The sequence below is a fragment of the Hoplias malabaricus genome, chromosome 2, assembly GCF_029633855.1.
Source record: "Hoplias malabaricus isolate fHopMal1 chromosome 2, fHopMal1.hap1, whole genome shotgun sequence".
NCBI classification, from domain to species: Eukaryota; Metazoa; Chordata; class Actinopteri; order Characiformes; family Erythrinidae; genus Hoplias; species Hoplias malabaricus.
Window position 1 is genome coordinate 3,413,682 of NC_089801.1, and position 21,477 is coordinate 3,435,158.

The 21,477-nt window shown below is 44.7% G+C and overlaps 1 protein-coding gene across 2 annotated transcripts; it reads right to left on the reverse strand.

The window, feature by feature from the left end:
* Positions 1 to 673: 673 nt before the first annotated feature.
* On the reverse strand, positions 674 to 18,535 carry LOC136687228 (equilibrative nucleoside transporter 2). 2 transcript variants are annotated; one of them, XM_066661539.1, is made up of 14 exons: positions 18,401 to 18,535; positions 17,046 to 17,136; positions 10,415 to 10,468; positions 9,969 to 10,050; positions 8,053 to 8,198; positions 7,640 to 7,779; positions 7,190 to 7,324; positions 6,849 to 6,946; positions 6,582 to 6,660; positions 6,003 to 6,175; positions 5,516 to 5,618; positions 5,255 to 5,340; positions 4,446 to 4,645; positions 674 to 3,888 (listed from the first exon to the last, which is right to left on the reverse strand). In XM_066661539.1, exons 3-14 carry the CDS (start codon positions 10,444 to 10,446, stop codon positions 3,777 to 3,779), a joined length of 1,386 nt encoding a protein of 461 aa, XP_066517636.1. In that variant the 5' UTR covers positions 10,447 to 10,468; positions 17,046 to 17,136; positions 18,401 to 18,535; the 3' UTR covers positions 674 to 3,776. The 2 variants fall into 2 exon arrangements, with proteins under 2 accessions (XP_066517636.1, XP_066517637.1); XM_066661540.1 differs by lacking the exons at positions 17,046 to 17,136; positions 18,401 to 18,535 and adding an exon at positions 12,903 to 12,963.
* Between the last annotated feature and the right edge of the window lie 2,942 nt (positions 18,536 to 21,477).

A 21,477-nucleotide genomic window follows, 5' to 3' on the forward strand; every position in this document is an offset into this window, starting at 1 on the left:
TTCCCCTTTCCTCTAAGTCAGTCTCTCTCTTTCTCCTAAGTCAGTCTCTCTCTTCTTTCCTCCAAGTCAGTCTCTCTCGCTCTCTCTCTTTCCTCCAAGTCAGTCTCTCTCTCTCTCTCTCTCTCTCTCTTCTTTCCTCTAAGTCAGTCTCTCTTTTCTTTCCTCCAAGTCAGTCTCTCTCTCTTTCCCCTTTCCTCTAAGTCAGTCTCTCTCTCTTTCCCCTTTCTCCTAAGTCAGTCTCTCTTCTTTCCTCTAAGTCAGTCTCTCTCTCTCTCTCTTTCCTCTTTCTTCTAAGTCAGTCTCTCTCTCTCTCTTTCCCCTTTCCTCTAAGTCAGTCTCTCTCTTTCTCCTAAGTCAGTCTCTCTCTTCTTTCCTCCAAGTCAGTCTCTCTCTCTCTCTCTTTCCTCCAAGTCAGTCTCTCTCTCTTTCCCCTTTCCTCTAAGTCAGTCTCTCTCTTTCTCCTAAGTCAGTCTCTCTCTTCTTTCCTCCAAGTCAGTCTCTCTCGCTCTCTCTCTTTCCTCCAAGTCAGTCTCTCTCTCTCTCTCTTTCCTCCAAGTCAGTCTCTCTCTCTCTCTCTTTCCCCTTTCCTCTAAGTCAGTCTCTCTCTTCTTTCCTCCAAGTCAGTCTCTCTCTCTCTCTCTCTTTCCCCTTTCCTCTAAGTCAGTCTATCTCTCTTGTTTCCTCTAAGTCAGTCTCTCTCTCTCTCTCTCTCTCTCTCTCTCCCCTTTCCTCTAAGTCAGTCTCTCTCTCTCTCTAAATGGTTCCTTAGTTGTTAGCACAACATTTGCATATTGCATTCCATTATATCAGTATTTTTCAAAAGCCAATGAGCCCTGATACACACTCACGGTGAGGGATTCACCTGGATGCTGTACGACATACAAGTGCAAGATGGTTTATATCTCAAAGCTCTAGCTTTATCAGCAACAGCAAACAAAGGCAGGACCAGTACCTTAACGTTTCCAAGCATGAATTTGCATAATATTCAAAACATCCTTTACTCACACACAACTCACTCTGGTTCATTTCCATACAGAAGCTCTCCACTCCTCACAAAGTTAGCACTAGAATAGGACGAGGAAAGCACTCTATGTGCTGTCCTTGATTTAAAGCCACTCCATGGCTCCTTATGGTAGGAGAGACAGGGCTTCTTATTACTCTCAGTGCTGACCTTGCAGAGTGCCAGGACACAGCCGCTGCAAAATCCCGTAATTTATAATCCCATAAAGTACAGCATCTCAGAGAAATCAGCCTGCAATGCGACTAATGTTTGGCTCCACACAGAGATCCCAAACGGCTCTAATGAATCATGTAAGAGAACTAAACTACCACCCAATGCTAACCATGCTCTAGAAGACTGAAAAGAATCTGAACGAACAACGGACGTTAGAAAGACTGAGGGTCTCGTAGGGGTCTTAAACATGGCCGATCGTATCGAGACAAACACTGACTTAAGGCCGCGATCCTGGTCACGGTTGAGACCAGTGGGGCACACCTCGACTCTCAGGAGTTTGTCTGTGACAGTATCACCACTTTTACATGTCGTTTGGTGTAAGGCCAACACTGCTGTAGGTCAGCGTTCGTGAAGCTATGGAACTAATGAAGCTTTGGAAACAACTGACTAAGGCTTTATCTAATCGTGACATAACATTCATTAACATTTTTGCTAAAGGCTAAAAGTAGCTTTATGAATTCTACTCTTCTGTAACATTAGCAAAACATTCATATCATTAAACACTGAATAGGGAATTGGATGATTTCGATTGGTCGAATCCTTATGTAACGTTCAGAACACTTACAGGACAGCTGCCTTTTTCATATGAAAATTACAAGAGATTTTGTTTCACTGCATTTCCTGACCAAAGTCACACTCTAATTCACCACTCATCGTCCATTCTTTCAGCTCCAGCAGCACTGCTGTGTCTGATCCACTCCACGTCAGAGTCAGTGCAGCGCTGACAATGATCCACCACCCAGATCATACCCCCACTCTGACTGTCGTCAGCGCTGAAGAACAGGGTCAAAGGGGGTAACCAAATATACAGAGCTACAGTTATACCTGGAATCATTAGGTGCAAGGCGGGAATACACCCTGGAGGGGGCGCCAGTCCTTCACAGGGCGACACATTCACTCACACCTACGGACACTTTTGAGTCGCCAATCCACCTACCAGCGTGTGTTTTTGGACTGTGGGAGGAAACCAGAGCACCTGGAGGAAACCCACGCAGACACAGGGAGAACACACCACACTTCTCACAGACAGTCACCCAGAGGAAACCCACGCAGACACAGAGAGAATACACCACACTCCTCACAGACAGTCACCCGGAGGAAACCCACGCAGACACAGGGAGAACACACCACACTCCTCACAGACAGTCACCCGGAGGAAACCCACACAGACACAGGGAGAACACACCACACTCCTCACAGACAGTCACCCGGAGGAAACCCACGCAGACACAGGGAGAACACACCACACTCCTCACAAAAAAAAAAAAAAAAAAAAAAAAGTATGACAGTACGGACAGTGGAGCTGAGAGAATGGACAATGAAACTCCAAAAACAAAATGGACAAACTCCATTAATCCCCTACTTCTCATTATTCCTGGCACTAGCCTTAAACATAAAGGCTTTCACTTCAACATTTGTCTGAAAATCAGTAAAATAAATAAAAGATAACTAAATAAATATTTGAAACGTGACCTAAAAAAAACTTGTCTATCTGCCTTGTGTGTGTGTGTGTGTGTGTGTGTTCAGTAATGTTTCCTTTTACTTATGAAGGTCACAGCTTTCCCAACAGTGTCAGACACACAGTTCTTGGATCCATGCAGCTCTAGTTAAAACAAACTCAGCAGGAACTGCGCTTCCCTTTCTCTCTTCCTCTATCACACATGGCCCTGAAAATAATCCCTTTTTTTTTTACTCTGCAGGTTCACCAGCTGGAAGTGTGGCCTGTGGAGTGTGTGAAGTCACTAGATAACTCTCTATTACACCAAATTAGGCTACTGGATAACGTAGTTCTGGTTTAGTTTTAAAAGGAACGCTTCCCTTCATATTTTTCTCACAATAGATGCCTCCAGAGCTTATTTCCCTTTAAAGGCAACCGTCTGGAATCACCTTAAATGCTAGTATCCATCTCAGTAAACGTACACTACCGTACACACACTAGCGAAAGTCTACATTAAATAAGTCAAAATAATGTAAATAAAACAAAACAAAACAACAATCCAGAATTCAACGTAAAACTATTAAATCCATCATATCCTTGGAGGCCAGCTTCAGGAGTTCGTCTCTCAGGAGAGAGTTTAGTTTAATCGCTCACAAGCGACGTTCTTAAAAATAACGGTTCCTAAATGGATTAAAGAAAAATAGTAAAGATTATGAAACTTCTTGAAGGAACTAAAGGTGGTTCTTCTGTGGCACTGCTCTGAAGAATCTGAAGGTGAGGTCCGTAAATATGTCCCTTTCATTCCGTCATCCTCACCATCGTCCTTCATCCCTTTTCAAAGATGCTAAATATAGTACCTTCTCCTCAAAAGTGCAGCCAGAGCATTCACTGCTCCTCGCCCCACGTCAGTTCCTCCTCACTTCTCCAGCAGTGATAAAACAAAGCCTTTATGTGACAGGTCTTTGCTGGTGAGATATCTGACCTTTCAGATGGCGTGGACTGAAAATATAGCGGGGAGATGAAGGGAGAGTGAAGATTATGACGGCCTGGTCCTCTCCGAGCACCTTTAGGGCAGGGTTTGGTAGCAGAGGAGGAAAAGTCAGGCTAGACTATTAAACGTAGAGGGAAGGAGAAGGCAGCTCCTAAAGACAAGCCCAGGGCAAGGAAAAATGTCATCAGAGCCCCTGCTGTCTCTGCGTCCTTTGGAGCCACCAACCTGAGAGAGAGACAGAGAGAGAGAGAGAGAGACAGAGACAGACAGACAGACAGACAGACAGAGACATTAGTTGTGTCTGACAGTATGAACTGAATCAAGATTTTTTTTTGTTTTTGCTCAAGGTCTGAGGTCTGTCCACTTTTCCACAAGTGAACAGAGTTCTGGGGGCTTTTCATCAAAATACCACAAGGATCAAACACCACATCAGTTTTTGTTCTTCTCCGTTTTTACTCAGAGCTCTTATGTATCTCCAGACCCATTGTGTCAGCGTTGTTGCGTTCAACTCCAGCGCTGTGATTGGACAGACTCAGATGAGGGGGCGGGACAATTCTAAAGTCTCTGCACTTGACACCAGAATCAGAGCGACTCGTTTTACTCTGTGTGTGGGTTGGTAGGCTCCAGATCTACACAGTACTCTGCCCCATGCACAAGTTATTTCTTCATAATATGTCCCTTTCAATTAAATTAAGACCGTGCTGGACGTAAAAACATCTGTGTCTAAGAGGTAACAGTGCAAGAGAAAAGCAATAAAGACCGTTAAACTGTTTTTGACTCACTGTGGAGCGTAAGACATGGAGAGGCAGACGAAGTAGCCGCTGGAGACGGAGAACAGCATCATGATGATGACAAAAGCCACGTCGTTAGAGAAGACCACAGGGAGTAAGTGGCGTTCCTGAACATTACACAGCATCAGCAGAGGCACGAAGACCACCCTTAAAACCACCAGCACTGGGAAGATCCGGCTTTCTTTAGGAGGCTGAGAGAGAGAGAGAAGACAGACGGACAGACAGACAACAGAGACAGACAGAGAGAGAGAGAAGACAGAGACAGACAGAGAGAGAGAGAAGACAGACAGACAGAAGACAGACAGACAGAAGATAGACAGACAGACAGAGAGAAGAGAAGACAGACAGACAGAGAGAAGAGAAGACAGACAGACAGAGAGAAGAGAAGACAGACAGACAGAGAGAGAGAAGACAGACAGACAGAGAGAGAGAAGACGGACAGACAGAGAGAAGACAGAGAGAGAGAAGACAGACAGACAAAGAGAGAGAGAGAGAGAAGACAGACAAAGAGAGAGAGAGACAGAAGACAGACAAAGAGAGAGAGAAGACAGAGAGAGAGACAAGTCACGATCTGTTCCTGAGCTGGCGCTCAGACATAAATAACTGTTTTCAAATTATTTTGAGATGCTGTTTAATGCAGAGCTGGCAGCTGCTTTCTACTGAGGATTAGAGTCTTCATCACAGTACAACGGCCAGAGCCCCCGAGGCTGAGGCTAGAGGTTTGTGAGCATTCATTTCTGGAAAATCCAATAGAAGAAAGATGAAAAGAACAGAACGTTTTAGATGCATCTTGAACTCACCCACTGCACCAGAGACGTGACCGATCTCCCGGTCCAGTCCATCACGTTAAAGATCAGGAAACAACACACAGGGATGAAGTACCGCTCTGAGAGGGAGACAGAGAACGATGGAGAAATGGTGACTAAACTGTAAGAGCCTCAGTTCCTTGCTCTCAACTCTACTTTGTCTATGTTTGACAGTAGATACCAGGGCTAAGATTATTATTATATAATTGAATAGTTGTTTATACAGTGGAGTTTGCTGATGTGCTGTGAGCGTACCCCAGGTTCCCGGGTAAACAGTTTTCACGTCCACTGTGACGGCAGGGAACACGGAGAGTGTGACAGTGAACACAAAGGTAACACAAAACGCCATCACCCAGATCTGTACACACACACACACACACACAGAGAGAGAGAGAGAGTAAAAGAGATAACAATATTTAACAACACAGACACTTTAATACACTGCTGAGCCCCATGTTTCCCACAGTAACTCAATCCTGACGGAGAAAAGAGCGGGGCTTTGCATTCCACAAACCGGGATTTCCCAGCTGCCAGATTTGAGGACTGTCCAATAGGAACGTGCCTCAGCTCTTCTCCTGTTGAACATCATGGAGTTACCTGGCTCCAGTGTTGAGCTTTGATTTTTGTGGATAAACCTGCCTTGTACCTACTGTACACCCCCTGGGCATTTTATCAGAAACCCCTATAAACAAGGCGGGTGCTTGTGATAAACTTGGTGCACACAAAGCTGACACACACACACCTTTTTGAAGACCTCCAGGACTGAGCTTTTGGTCTCTGGAGCTTCAGCGACATCCAGCCGGACGAATGCTTGCTTGCCCCCGTCACCTTCTTCGCCAGACGAAGCGCTGGGGTTCGCATTGGGGACAGAGCCGTTAGCGTGGCCGTTCAGCTCAGCGCTCTCCTGTGGGGTCTCTGTTATAGAAGGATAGTTAGAGAAGAGACTGATTTATGATCTGAATTAACAGCAATAAGGCCCCCACTGTTTCTCAGCCTTCACGGAAACAAAGGCGTTTTCACTGCTCCCTCAGACTCAGTCCTGAAGCGTGACTGGGATTGAGATAATGACATAATGAAAAGTAAACAAGCCCAAATTGAATAAGTGCTTGAAGGCATGCCTCCAGGGGCCTCAAGCTTCTGAAGTTAAGCAAGCGCCAAAATGCCGGAGACTCAACAAAGCAGCAGTGTTTACGGGAGTGAGGAGAAAACACAGGGCTGTTGTGCATCTCTGCTGAGGGTTGATTTGTAGCTATGACTGTAGTACACACTGATATTAGTGCTCAGGACTAAAGAGGACATGCGCTTGTGCTTCCGGATTTACCTTTAGGCAGAAGTTGGTGGGACGTATCCACTTCATAATTCTGACCCCTGTTCTTATCCAAATAAAACCTCGCGAACTCCTGCAGAACAGAACAGAACAGAAAAGGACTTAGGAACTCCCTATAAAACCATTACCATGACCTTAGACATGTGCAGTTTCTTACATTTATAAAATAAGCTTGTTTATGTGAAATCAAATAAGTGGTCTCTAACTTTTGCACTATAATATACATCGCCTTCATATGAAAATACACACACACACACACACCAGTCTGGGCAGCAGTAGGTAGCTGATCACTGTTGCTAAGGTCCCCACACAAGGAGTGATGAAATATCCCAGAGCTGCGGTCTCATCATCTGCTCCACCTGTTACACACACACACACACACACACATTAATAAATAGTGCTGCCATTAACAGACAGTAATGAGCATTTACTCTGTAAATATTAACAGTGAACACACATATGGTCATCTAACTCTGTGTGTGTGTGTGTGTGTAGGGGTGTGTGTGTGTGTGTAGGGGTGGTTGTGTGTGTGTGTGTGTAGGGGTGTGTGTGTGCAGGGGTGGTTGTGTGTAGGGGTGTGTGTGTGTTAGTGAAAGACTCACTTGCGATAGATAAGAGCATGGCGAGAGCAGCAAAGGTTCCGGCGAGTCCTTGTCCACTCATAAACACAGCACTGTACTTCTGAGGCAACAGTCCGACCAGACCAAATAAACTCCCCTGGAGCACGGCCCCGAAGGCTACACACACACACAAATACACACACACGTTTAACTATCAGCGTCCATAGTATTAAGTCTTTGACCGTTTTCAAGTGTACGTTCATTAAATTCTTATATAATATTCCCCTCAGCTTTCAGCATGTCTCACAAAACACCAAGGAAATGTTTAATGCTCATAGCGTGGATCTACTTTACACTGCAACGCACTGGAAGAGGACCACAGTGGCTTATTCGATTGGAAACAAAAGCCTTCTGCTCTCTCTGTAAGTACAGAAATAAAACACCAGGCCATATACGACGTTTCTGAGCTGAACCCTGCTGATGATCACTCACAGTTAATGAACCAGATGGTTGCCATGGTGATGGAGAAGAAGAGGTCCTCCTCCATGGGAATCTTCACCAGGATGGCGGTGAACACGAAAAGGATGAACATGAAGACCAGGCTGCCCGCTATCCTCATTTTCTCTGAAATCCTGTCAGACAAAATTACGACTTAAAGAAAGTAAGCTCACCTCAGGCTTTAGGCCCTCGGTGCACTCTCAAGTTCGATGGCTGCTTTGGATTAGTTACAAATGCAGTAAATATTTACTGAGTCACTCAACGCCACCTTAGCTGACACTTCTGTATTAATTACTGAAACATAATCTTAAGATAAGACCTGAATTATTAGCTCGACTTTCAGTGGGTGCAGATAAACTGATAAATAAGATATTTGTAGCTGTTAAGACTTGATGAGACCATCTCACCGCGGGTAGAGGATGGAGTTGAGCAGGGTGAAGAGGAGCAGGGGCAGCTGGGACAGTAAAGTCATCCAGTTGTTGAAGTAATACTCCTTTCTGGCAGTGAACGTCCCATTAATGATCTCAGTCTTGTTCAGTCTGTTGTTGAAATACTGTCCGAACAAGAGAACAGTTATTCAGACTGTAGCTTGTGTAAAGACAATTCTTAAAGGTAGTGCACCCATAGGAAGCAAAAACCTTTTTTTATTTGCAGGTGTGTCTCATGTAAAAGCTACTTAATATCAATTTTCAAAACTCTTAAGTAAATTTGAATGATTGTAACAGCACTAACGCAACAGGTGTCTCGTTTAGCAGCTACAGCTTGTGGGAACAGACTCAGTCTGATACACAATGAAGCATCAGTGATCTCTACTATACAAAGCTTGTAAGCAAGATATTCTTATACCACTTAAAGACATCTCTTTTAAAGGCTAAGCAGCAGCTCTATGAAAGTGTCAAACAAATAAATACAGTGGAGTTTGAGTTCCTAACTTGTGTTTATTGAGAGTCAGAAAACATGTTATTTCTTACTAATTGAAGGAATAAGGTTTAAAAGAACGTTGCCCCCCCCCCCACCCCCCAGCGGTGTTGAGAAACTCTAATAGGCGTCTTGCCTGTGACGTAGATGGTGGACAACACTCTAGAAGCTGCACTTAATTTAATGCAAAATGAGGAAAAGGTGTGTTGTTTTTGGCTGCAATCATTCAATGTACAGTGGGACATCTGTGAACAAATGGCCCAAAGATCCCAAAATATCCAGAAAATGGACTAAATTTGTCCACTTTAAACGGGCACTTTGGAAAGGACCGTCCGCTCACTCCGTTATCTGTAGCTCATTTCACTGGCGCTTTTCCAACAATATGGGCATGTAAGGACACCAACGAAAGGTGTTCAAGAGCCTCTGTAACATGGAGGTAAACAGGGTAAGGACACTCACTTCGCCTGTTTTAATTGGTGTTAGTTAACGTTAGCTTGACTCGCTAAACTCGGTGGCTCAGATTATACTCGGCTACGTAGCTGCATTACGGAGGTTTATAGTGTCGGATGAATTCGAGTTCGACTTCGATCACATTTACAAGAATAACGGTACCTCTACATTTGAGTTTAGCTTATTGCTAGGCTATTGTCATGAATAATGTTGGTTATTTAGCTAGATACTGTCATAACAGTCAGTCATAACGGTGTTTTACCGCGGCGTTGTTCAGCTGTTGTCCACCAGTGACGTCACGGTCGCGTTCGAGAATTTTCGTAGCGAGCTCGGGTTTTTCCGTCAATTTAATAAAATTGTCAGTTTTAAAGTTAATTAAGCTGCTATTTTCATTTTAATTCATACTTATATCTGTCAGTAACTACAATAATGTGGAATATTCATGGAGCTCCATTAAGTGGTGCTTAGCCTTTAATGCACAGGCTGGACATATTTAGGTTCAGTTTCTAAAATCAAAATCCCACTTCGCTGGACATAAGCCCTAGTGTAAGGTGCAAATCCGTTCAAACTTCACACGGTCAACTTTTCAAGCTAAAACACAAGGGGCTTGGCAGAGATTAAGTAAAATCCTCTTGTCGGGAAAGCGCTTGACCTCAGGAGGCAACCATCTCACTAATCCTTGAAAACCACAGGTGTCCGTCAATAACGTCCAAGGTTCATGAATCATCAGATGACTTGGATAAGCAGACGACCTCTGACACATTCTGTCTGGCTTTGTGAGAGCATAAAGCTTTACTTAAAAAAAAAAACAAGTTTCTGCGTCATTTGTCACAGGAACATAGCACTTCCTAGAGCTCGGATTTTAGCGTTTCTTAATACATCTGGCCAAACATCAAAGGCTACTTTGGGAGCTTTGGACGACAATGTCCAACTATGTTGTTGTTGTTGTTTTTACCACTGATGCAGTCATGAAGAAATTCCACGGCAGCAGCGTTCCCAGGCCAAGGATGAAGAACGCGACTCCAACCAAATACCAACTGGTGAGAGAGAACACACAGGGTCAGAAACATTTCACGTTGGTGGACACTTGGTTTTGGAAACTTTCCACCTATAACTATAACCTATAGCAGAAAGAACAAACATCTTTTTCTACGTTGTTGTGAGTTAATCATTATCTGGATGTTGGAACAAAGAGGAAAAAAAGTGATATACAGTCATTTCCTGGCATTAGACTGTACACAGAGCACAGGTCTGTAACTATAAATGACGTAGTACAGTCACCGTAATAACCAAGGGTTAAAATTAGACACAACCTACTCTTCAAAAACAAAAGACCTCATTTGAATGAATTGCTCTGCTTCGCATTAGAGTCGAACAGAAATGACATTGGACTGAACTCACCTGTCCCTGGGACCTCCTTCTTTAGTCTTCATGGTTTTAGACGAATACGGGCAGCTGCAGGGAGAAACAAAAGACCGTTAACACTTTAACTAACCCACAGCACGTACACAAGCCTGACACACTCTACAGAGTATTCACTATTCACTGATTCACTGAACACTAGACGTACGCCGCAGACACAAACACACCCCACTGTTGTCAAAGATACCAAACACACAGTTCTCACAATGTCAATCCAGATAATAAAATAAATAAACCCCAAATAGATTACACAGTCGTGGGCAAGAGTTGGGGTAATTATGTCTATTGACTTTCTTGGTAAATATAAATACACACTGAAAGCCCATTTGACCTCAGCTCTTTTTTTTCCCCCCATAGGACTGACGTGGGTTATCTCTGAGTAAATTGTGAAATCCTGCTCTCTGGAACACCCCCCAGGGCTTACATTTTGCTTACACACACACACACACACACAATCATTTTGGCAAGTTAAATATTTTAAGAAGATAAGCACACCGTAACCTTCCTGTATTTAGTAACTTAGTCTTATTTCTGTGTTTTAGCAACAGTTTCATACAGGAGCATGTATTACATTCTGGATAAACATTGAGAGTAGTGTCACATTATACAGACCACAAGCCTAAATGGCTGTAACACTGCTGTAAGAAAACTATTAATGCAGAACCTACAGTAGCTTTACTGAAAAAATAAATATCAGGGCCCCAAAAGGGCTTTTCTGAAGCAGCCAAATTGCCTCCACTGGTCAATAACATGCCTGAGAGCACGGAGACAGCGGACCACTGTTGTTCCACTGAGGGCAAAGTTGGAGGTCCACTAGTGTTTTGCACAGCGTTTTCTGGGGGGACCACTGCTGATTAAATGGCACATATTAGCACTTTTCCATTCACAGTCCAATTTATTTTTTTGTCCTTCATTAGGTTCTTTTTGTTATTCTTTATAAATAAGATTAGTAACTAATTTTACTCAGCACAGTGTCAACATTTTTATCATTTAATCATTTTATATCAGAGTTATACTCATTAAATCTCTAATAATAGTTGTTGGTGATATTTGTAATAGTGCGTTTTTCAAAACATCAAAATATTACTAAACAATAAACAAAAACAGTAAAGTAAATCAAGGTTGAAACTTAACACAAGACATTATTTAAATGTTATTCCTGTAGCTCTACTTAGCCTGCTAGCAGCCACCCAAAAGCTTGCTGGTTGTTAATAGCATGTTAGCTAACTCTGAGGAAATTCATAGTGCAGACCTTAAATATTCTTATCAAAGTGTTTTCAACCCTGCTTTTCAAGAGACTCTGACTGATACACTTCACCTTTATGTATAAACATAATAAACAATGACAACTGAGCTAATTCTAGCTAACACTGCAGCTAACAAACTTGTTAACAAGCTATCGCTAGTTAGCTTAGCCAACTTAAAATGTGTGTATTCTAAGAGTCATAGCACACGGAAGAAAGATGGGAACATAAACCAAGAGGCTCCAACATTGTGATCCAAATCAGCTTTTCACAATTTTGCTGAGAGCTAGAGAAAATGTGAACTTTGATTGAGAAGGCTGCCTCTTAATTAGCCTATTTAGAAAAACAGTGTACTGTATGCATGCAATAACTTGTCAATTAATTCTAGACTAATACATTTATATAAATACGTAATAGTTATTTAAAAAGAATTTTGAAAATTACCCAATTTATTTTCCTTATCTAATGGTTTTGCACTTTCAGTCTTACAAAAACAGCTTTGATACTTTGCTGTGTGTGTGTGTGTGTGTGTGTGTGTGTGTGTGTGTGTGTCTTAACACTTAAGGACCATCTTGACAAGTCAAGGTCTCTAGATCCTCCTTCATAAAACACAGAGGAAAACAATCTCTAGACAGGGCACTGGTTCCTCCACAGTTCCTGATCCACAGATGCTGATTGACCTCAAAAGTGCCGTGGTAGGAAAGAAGCATAGTTTCAGGCTGAGAGGTCAGTCGCTTCCTTCAGCAGCTCGACAAAAACAATAAAAGCACTGATACTCTGCCACCATAGACTGATTTTTTAATACCCATGACTGAGCTAACACTGATGGAGGGCAGGTATTTAAAAAATGAAAGCTGTGATAAAGTCAATACGTGGACATAGAAAACACTAATGTGGTTTGAGCATTTTTATATGTAAATAATAATTTGAAAGCTGGTCCGTGACTGTGTTAAAATACTTTAAACAAGGAAGGAGCTGGGAATAAACTGTACATCATTCTTTGTTTATTCCCAACTGGTTTTAGACTTAGGAGGTCCTGAGAAAAGATCTACTGGCACAGCACTGCAATTTGAGGATTAAAAAAAAGCTACTGAGGGAAAAAAACCCAAACCAAACAATCCACATCCTCAGTCAGAACAGTATTCAGAGATAAAAAAAAAATGAAGAGGCAGAGCACAATCTAGAGCATTCTAAATGCCTCTATTTTTAAAATGGTAGCGTACCTTCAGCACCTGGCTCTTGACTCGAATCCACAGAACGAAGAGGAGAATAGTTGTATAAACACAAGCCTCAAGCTACTTTCCAGCGACGTATTTGTCTCAGTGCGCACATGGTTCACAGCCAGTGCTTTGTTTTGTAAGTGGCAACGTCAGACCAACGTCACCTGAGCAGGTGACAGCCTAGGGTCACGTATAGGACGCTCTTTGTTCCCCATTAAGTCTGAATATTCATTACAAGCTTTTTAGTGGTCAACATAGAGGTAAGCTCCAGGAATACACGGTGGGTCAGAGAAAAGTACACAGTACAGACGCCCAGTCACAGCCAGAGGGTGATAACTCCAACTAAATCCAAAAGGAAACGTGCTTCAATTCAGTCTTTATTCTCGAAACACATTTGATTAGACAAACAGATTAATGTATTTACTCAAAGGCTGTGAACAAATGGCCCAAAGATCCCAAAATATCCAGAAAATGGACTAAATTTGTCCACTTTAAACGGGCACTTTGGAAAGGACCCTCCGCTCACTCCGTTATCTGTAGCTCATTTCACTGGCGCTTTTCCAACAATATGGGCATGTAAGGACACCAACGAAAGGTGTTCAAGAGCCTCTGTAACATGGAGGTAAACAGGGTAAGGACACTCACTTCGCCTGTTTTAGTTGGTGTTAGTTAACGTTAGCTTGACTCGCTAAACTCGGTGGCTCAGATTATACTCGGCTACGTAGCTGCATTACGGAGGTTTATAGTGTCGGATGAATTCGAGTTCGACTTCGATCACATTTACAAGAATAACGGTACCTCTACATTTGAGTTTAGCTTATTGCTAGGCTATTGTCATGAATAATGTTGGTTATTTAGCTAGATACTGTCATAACAGTCAGTCATAACGGTGTTTTACTGCGGCGTTGTTCAGCTGTTGTCCACCAGTGACGTCACGGTCGCGTTCGAGTTCGGGTTTTTCCGTCAATTTAATAAAATTGTCAGTTTTAAAGCAAATTAAGCTGCTATTTTCATTTTAATTCATACTTATATCTGTCAGTAACTACAATAATGTGAATATTCATGGAGGTCCATTAAGTGGTGCTTAGCCTTTAACTGGAAAAATCAACCTTTTTGTGGGATTTTAAACGCCAACATGAACCGACCTCCATCTCTAGGACCTTATTCAACCTTGTCCTTGTCAGATGACATTTAGGCCACAGTTCTTAGAAAGTCCATACGGATTAAACCCATTTCATTCGGTTGGCCGGTCAGCTGTGATACAGGCCAGTCGTGAGCCTTAAGGCAGGGTCGAAGAAAGACGAGTTTAGCCTAACTTCTACATCATTAAGACAAGTTATAAGAGTTTTCAAACCAGCCCCAGAGTCCAAACACTCGCTTTGTGATTCCACGTCTTTGTCCACACCATCAGTTTCACAGAAAACCCAATGAAGTCCCTGGAATTCTTCTACACTGTGGAGAAACGTCTGTCTTGCTCCTAAGTGCACATTAGCTCTCCAGCCATTACCCCATTCATCCAGCGGCTCGGACTGTCCACCTCCCTCCTTCATTAAAGCTGGATTTATAGCTCTGGGCCTTGGACGTCTGTATCACTACACGGAGAACACTGGGACGGCTCTAAACAGTCTTCATTCAAAATATGCCCTGCTCAGAACGCATGCAAAAGAGAGGCATGGGAACCTCAGCGTTTAGAGTTTACAAAACAGGCTGAGATTAAAAGTTCTCCACTGAAAGTTGACGTGCTGCAACGCTGTCGGTGTAAAACCATGGAGCTCCAAACCCAGCGACAGGAAAAACTCACTTTTTTTCACTCTCTACATCTTTCCATCTCTCACCAAACTATAAATGGTCTGTGTGTGTGTGTGTGTGTGTGTGTGTGTGTGTCCATGTCCTGTGTTAAAAAGGGTATTTTTGGTTGTTTATATATAAAAACAAGTCTCTCTCTCTCTCTCTGTGTGTCTCTCTTTCTCTCCCCTTTCCTCCAAATCTCTCTCCCCTTTAAGTCTCTTTCTCTCTCTCTCTCCTTTCCTCTACACCCCTCTCTCTCTCCTTTCCTCTACGTCTCTCTCTCCCCCATTCCTCTACATCTCTCTCCCCTTTCCTCTACATCTCTCTCCCCCCTTTCCTCTCTCTCTCTCTCCTTTCCTCTACATCCCTCTCTCTCTGTCTAACTCTCTCCCCTTTCCTCTACGTCTCTGTCTTCCTCTCTCTCTCCTTTCCTCTACGTCTCTCTCTCTCTCCCTCTCTCTCTCCTTTCCTCTACATCTCTCTCCCCCCTTTCCTCTCTCTCTCTCTCCTTTCCTCTACATCCCTCTCTCTCTGTCTAACTCTCTCCCCTTTCCTCTACGTCTCTGTCTTCCTCTCTCTCTCCTTTCCTCTACGTCTCTCTCTCTCTCCCTCTCTCTCTCCTTTCCTCTACATCTCTCTCCCCCCTTTCCTCTCTCTCTCTCTCCTTTCCTCTACATCCCTCTCTCTCTGTCTAACTCTCTCCCCTTTCCTCTACGTCTCTGTCTCCCTCTCTCTCCCCTTTCCTCTACGTCTCTCTCTCTCTCCCTCTCTCTCTCCTTTCCTCTACGTCTCTCCCTCTCTCTCCTTTCCTCTACATCTCTCTCCCCCCTTTCCTCTCTCTCTCTCTCCTTTCCTCTACATCCCTCTCTCTCTGTCTAACTCTCTCCCCTTTCCTCTACGTCTGTCTCCCTCTCTCTCCCCTTTCCTCTACGTCTCTCTCTCTCTCCCTCTCTCTCTCCTTTCCTCTACGTCTCTCTCTCTCCCTCTCTCTCTCCTTTCCTCTACATCTCTCTCCCCCCTTTCCTCTCTCTCTCTCTCCTTTCCTCTACATCCCTCTCTCTCTGTCTAACTCTCTCCCCTTTCCTCTACGTCTCTGTCTCCCTCTCTCTCCCCTTTCCTCTACGTCTCTCTCTCTCTCCCTCTCTCTCTCCTTTCCTCTACGTCTCTCTCTCTCCCTCTCTCTCTCCTTTCCTCTACGTCTCTCTCTCTCTCTCTCTCTCCCCCCTTTCCTCTATGTCTCTCTCTCTCTCTCTCTCTCTCACACACACAACCTTTCACATTCATGTTAGTGGAAGTTTTTCAGGTTTGGTGAGAGATTGCTGTGGAGAGTAAAAATTGAAAGAGTTTTTTTCTGGAGCTGGGTTTGAAGCAGTTATTAAACACAGAGCACTGCATGAAGTCGACTTTCTGTTGAGAATTTTTAATCTTAGTCTGTTTCGTACATTTCTAGATTCTGCCCTGAAAGATGGTGTGACACACACACACACACACACACAGAGAATAGTAGGTGTTCGTGTGTATGTGTGAGAGGAAGAGGAATACACTTCGCCATAGTTTCAAACAAGTGTGAAAATAAAGCAGCAGTGTGTGGAAGTGAACGGCGAAGTCTTACTAGAGTTTTACTGAGAACCATTAAAGCCTTCGCTGTAAAACACCGATCAACACCACGTTTCCAGGTAGGAGTTGTATTATTGTACTGCGTTGTAGTGGCCATTTTATCAGAAACACCCGCTATATAGATTCATGCTGATGGTGATGAAGTGCCTGAGCGTCGACTGCTCCTGTTCGGGGCGTAACACACACACAGCTGTGGATTAAACTCATACCGACAACCACTAGTCGGATTGAGAACGTTCACAGGGGCAGAGGATAAAAGCCAACAGATTTAATCATTACATTTACAAACACACATCACAGTATTCACACAGAATAAAAGAAGAAGAGGCACAACATACAGCTGTTTCAGATCAAACGGAGTAAACTACTGCATCAGTGTTTTCTGTTCCTGCTGTAACTTCCCTGACTCTTACGCAGTGTGACTCTTCGCCAGAATGTCATTTCATCTGACGCAATGGAGCAGAAACATTACAGCGCACCAGATCTCAAGGACATGTCCGCTACGGTCCTCTAAGCATCCACACCGCTTCATAAGAGTCCTTGGTTAAACCACTGCTGAGACACAGCGTGTATAAGCTCCACAGAGCAGCACTGACCAAAGAAAAGGGCCCCTCCGGAGCAGCAGCGACAGGTTAAGGACACTGTGCCCAAGGTCATGTGTTGCCTAGAGGAGCATAAAGCCTCCAGGACCCTAGAATCCAAACAATAACACTGTTTCTGATCCAGAACTAATCACCTTACCTCAGTACTGGAGCTCACTAATGTTGGTGTCTGAGTGCCATCAAATCCTCACAGCCTGTGCAGAGTCGTTCCTCAGTAGTCGAAGATGTCGCTGCAGCAAAAGGGAACATACAATAGATTAATAACAGTGAGTTGTGGAAGAGGAAAGCGTTTCTATTGGCCCATTCATCAGATGATGTCATAATAACAATAGAGATACATGTTTTTAATTGGACAGAGACAATACCAAGAACATACAGCTCTCAGAATAAAATGTGATGTCCCTTAATAAGTGATTAGCTCCAAATCCAAATCGCAACTGACCCATTTGTGACTGTGGGACACAATCCAGAGTGGGTCCAAAAGCAGCATCTAATCTACAGCCATTATCCTGTCCAGCACTCAGCAAGCTCTAATCAGTCATTATTTGTAGCTCCAGGCCAAGAGTGGGCTAAGTGTGTCCTCCGTTTAGAATGGAAACAGAGACAGACGGCCAGAGAGAGACAGACAGGTGTCTGATTATTTCTCTAATCCGTTCGGGCCGATCCCGAACACCCAGAGCTGGACGCTTCTCGTCTTCCGCGTTAGGATTGAGACAAAAGCTGTATTCAATGTGTTTCCTAAAAGATTAAAGGAGCACTGTGTAGATCTACAGTTGCAGACTGTTGCCCGTTGTCCACCCCTTTTCCCCCTGCTCTTCAGACTCAGGTGTGATGTGGTGGTGGTGGACCGTTCTCAGCGCTGCAGTGACACTGTGGTGTGTTAGTGTGTGGTGCCCCTGGATCAGACACAGCAGCTGCAGCTGGAGTTTTAAACCCTGTGTCCACTCCATCACCTGCTCTGTGGAGGTCCTGGGCGGTGAAGAACATGGTGAAAGAGGGAAAAGCAGAGCACATGGGAGTCCAGATGGACCCGGGCTGTGACTGTAGAACTGCCCGTCGGCACCAGCTGTCAGTTCAAATGTGCTGAATGGACTATTATTGACCATATGCTGCCCACAGGAGCCCGTTAGGTCTCGGTAATAACCCCCAGGATTTAGGGCCAGATTTGGAGGATGATAAATAACGTGTTCGATATAATCCCTTTGTGTAAGGGTTTAGTTAGAAACCAGGTCAGTTTACTACGTAAACTGCGTAAACTACGTAAACTGACCACCAGGAACGTTACAGAGCACCACAGTGGCTCCCAGACCCCGGACAACAGCAGAAAGACCAGCATTACGATTAATAACCCGAATATAAGCTCAGTAGCCGTCTCTAATGAAGGAGCTGCGACCCGGACCTTCATCCGTCCTCCGCCCCCGGCTCGGACACAGTGAGGCGGGTTTAAATACATCGCTACCGCTTCAGAGAGCTCGGGCAGGTTCATTTACTCACCTCGAGAAGTCCTTCATTAATACATCCCCTCTCAGGTCTCAGCCCGGGCACATGCTGCTGTTCTCTTACAGGAAACACGACGCATCTTCCGGTTGAGCTCGACCCCGACTCTGATTTGATGTCACAAGAAAAAAGGTGTGGCCGGGGTACAGTAGAGGCGCGCTTTGTGTGTGTGTGTGTGTCTCTCTCTCTCTCTCTCTCTCTCTCTCTCTCTCACTCACACACACACACACAGGCTAAATCGTTTTTATAGGATGGCTCAGATTTGAAAGAATTGTAACTGATCCAAACTGAATGACAATAATATATTTACGATATCTGTCGCCATCTGGTGGAGACTTTAGGGAGCGTCACTGAGCTCACAGTTTTATTTAGTTTCATTAAGATCCGGAACTGTTTCCCCTGTGCTACCTTTAAGGAACTCTAATAAGCGCAGTTATCTGAAACAACTACTTTAACTAAACAATATCCTTCGACTAAATATAATTTAAGTTGCACGTTCTAAGAATAAACGGATGAAGTCTGACGTCGATCACAGATATGCAGATTTAGCGTTCGTCCACTAGATGGCGACAAATATTTATTATTTAAATAAAAGATATCTGGCGCCCTCTGGTGGATAAATGCAACAAGTTAAAATGTGTTTCACAGCGTCCTTTACAGTTAAAGGCAAACACACGAATGTGCCAAACTTACACTTACACTTTTTACATTTAGTTAATTCACAGTAATTGTTTTTTAGTGAAAGTAACATTCATTTATGTTTAGATTTACAGTGGTTCCAGAGTCTACATGGAATCACTGAGTGCAAGACAGGAACGCATTCTGAGTTGGACAAACTCGTTCTGTCTCACACACACCTGTGGACAGTTTCACACACTCACGCTGTCACTCACATCTGTGGACAGTTTCACACACTCACGCTGTCACTCACACCTGTGGACAGTTTCACACACTCAGCCAGTCACTCACACACTCACCCAGTCACACTCACCCAGTCACTCACACACTCACCCAGTCACTCACACACTCACCCAGTCACACTCACCTGTGGACAGTTTCACACACTCACCCAATGACTCACACACTCACCTGTGGACAGTTTCACACACTCACCCAGTCACTCACACACTCACCTGTGGACAGTTTCACACACTCACCCAGTCACACTCACCTGTGGACAGTTTCACACACTCACCCAGTCACTCACACACTCACCTGTGGACAGTTTCACACGCTCACCCAGTCACTCACACACTCACCCAGTCACCCACACACTCACCCAGTCACACTCACCTGTGGACAGTTTCACACACTCACACACTCACCTGTGGACAGTTTCACACACTCACCCTGTCACTCACACCTGTGGACAGTTTCACACACTCACCAAGCCACTCACACACTCACCCAGTCACACTCACCTGTGGACAGTTTCACACACTCACCCAGTCACTCACACACTCACCCAGTCACTCACACATTCACCCAGTCACTCACACACTCACCCAGTCACACTCACCTGTGGACAGTTTCACACACTCACCCAGTCACTCACACACTCACCTGTGGACAGTTTCACACACTCACCCAGTCACTCACACACTCACCTGTGGACAGTTTCACACACTCACCCAGTCACTCACACACTCACCCAGTCACTCACACATTCACCCAGTCACTCACACACTCACCCAGTCACACTCACCTGTGGACAGTTTCACACACTCACCCAGTCACTCACACACTCACCCAGTCACACTCACCTGTGGACAGTTTCACAAACTCACCAAGCCACTCACACGCTCACCCAGTCACACTCACCTGTGGACAGTTTCACACACTCACCCAGTCACTCACACATTCACCCAGTCACTCACACACTCACCCAGTCACACTCACCTGTGGACAGTTTCACACACTCACCAAGCCACTCACACACTCACCCAGTCACACTCACCTGTGGACAGTTTCACACACTCACCCAGTCACTCACACACTCACCCAGTCACTCACACATTCACCCAGTCACTCACACACTCACCCAGTCACACTCACCTGTGGACAGTTTCACACACTCACCCAGTCACTCACACACTCACCCAGTCACACTCACCTGTGGACAGTTTCACACACTCACCAAGCCACTCACACACTCACCCTGTCACTCACACCTGTGGACAGTTTCACACACTCACCCAGTCACTCACACACTCACCCAGTCACACTCACCTGTGGACAGTTTCACACACTCACCCAGTCACACTCACCTGTGGACAGTTTCACACGCTCACCCAGTCACACTCACCTGTGGACAGTTTCACACACTCACCCAGTCACTCACACACTCACCCAGTCACTCACACATTCACCCATTCACTCACACACTCACCCAGTCACACTCACCTGTGGACAGTTTCACACACTCACCCAGTCACACTCACCTGTGGACAGTTTCACACGCTCACCCAGTCACTCACACAATCACCCAGTCACACTCACCTGTGGACAGTTTCACACGCTCACCCAGTCACTCACACAATCACCCAGTCACACTCACCTGTGGACAGTTTCACACACTCACCCAGTCACTCACACACTCACCTGTGGACAGTTTCACACACTCACCCAGTCACTCACACACTCACCCAGTCACACTCACATGTGGACAGTTTCACACACTCACCCAGTCACACTCACCTGTGGACAGTTTCACACACTCACCCAGTCACTCACACACTCACCCAGTCACACTCACCTGTGGACAGTTTCACACACTCACCCAGTCACTCACACACTCACCTGTGGAGAGTTTCACACATTCACCCAGTCACTCACACACTCACCTAGTCACACTCACCTGTAGACAGTTTCACACACTCACCCAGTCACTCACCCAGTCACACTCACCTGTGGACAGCTTCACACACTCACCCAGTCACTCACACTCACCCAGTCACTCACACACTCACCCAGTCACACTCACCTGTGGACAGTTTCACACACTCACCCAGTCACTCACACACTCACCCAGTCACACTCACCTGTGGACAGTTTCACACACTCACCCAGTCACT

What these genes read in the sequence shown, in the direction of transcription:
- LOC136687228 (XM_066661539.1), bottom strand. Translation starts at nt 10,446, where the DNA reads ATGAAGACTAAAGAAGGAGGTCCCAGGGACAG. An exon ending in AACTCCATCCTCTACCCGCG is followed by an intron (nt 7,780 to 8,052) that starts GTGAGATGGTCT and finishes TTTGTCTGACAG; the next exon opens with GATTTCAGAGAAAATGAGGA. An exon ending in TGTTTACCCGGGAACCTGGG is followed by an intron (nt 5,341 to 5,515) that starts GTACGCTCACAG and finishes TCTCCCTCTCAG; the next exon opens with AGCGGTACTTCATCCCTGTG.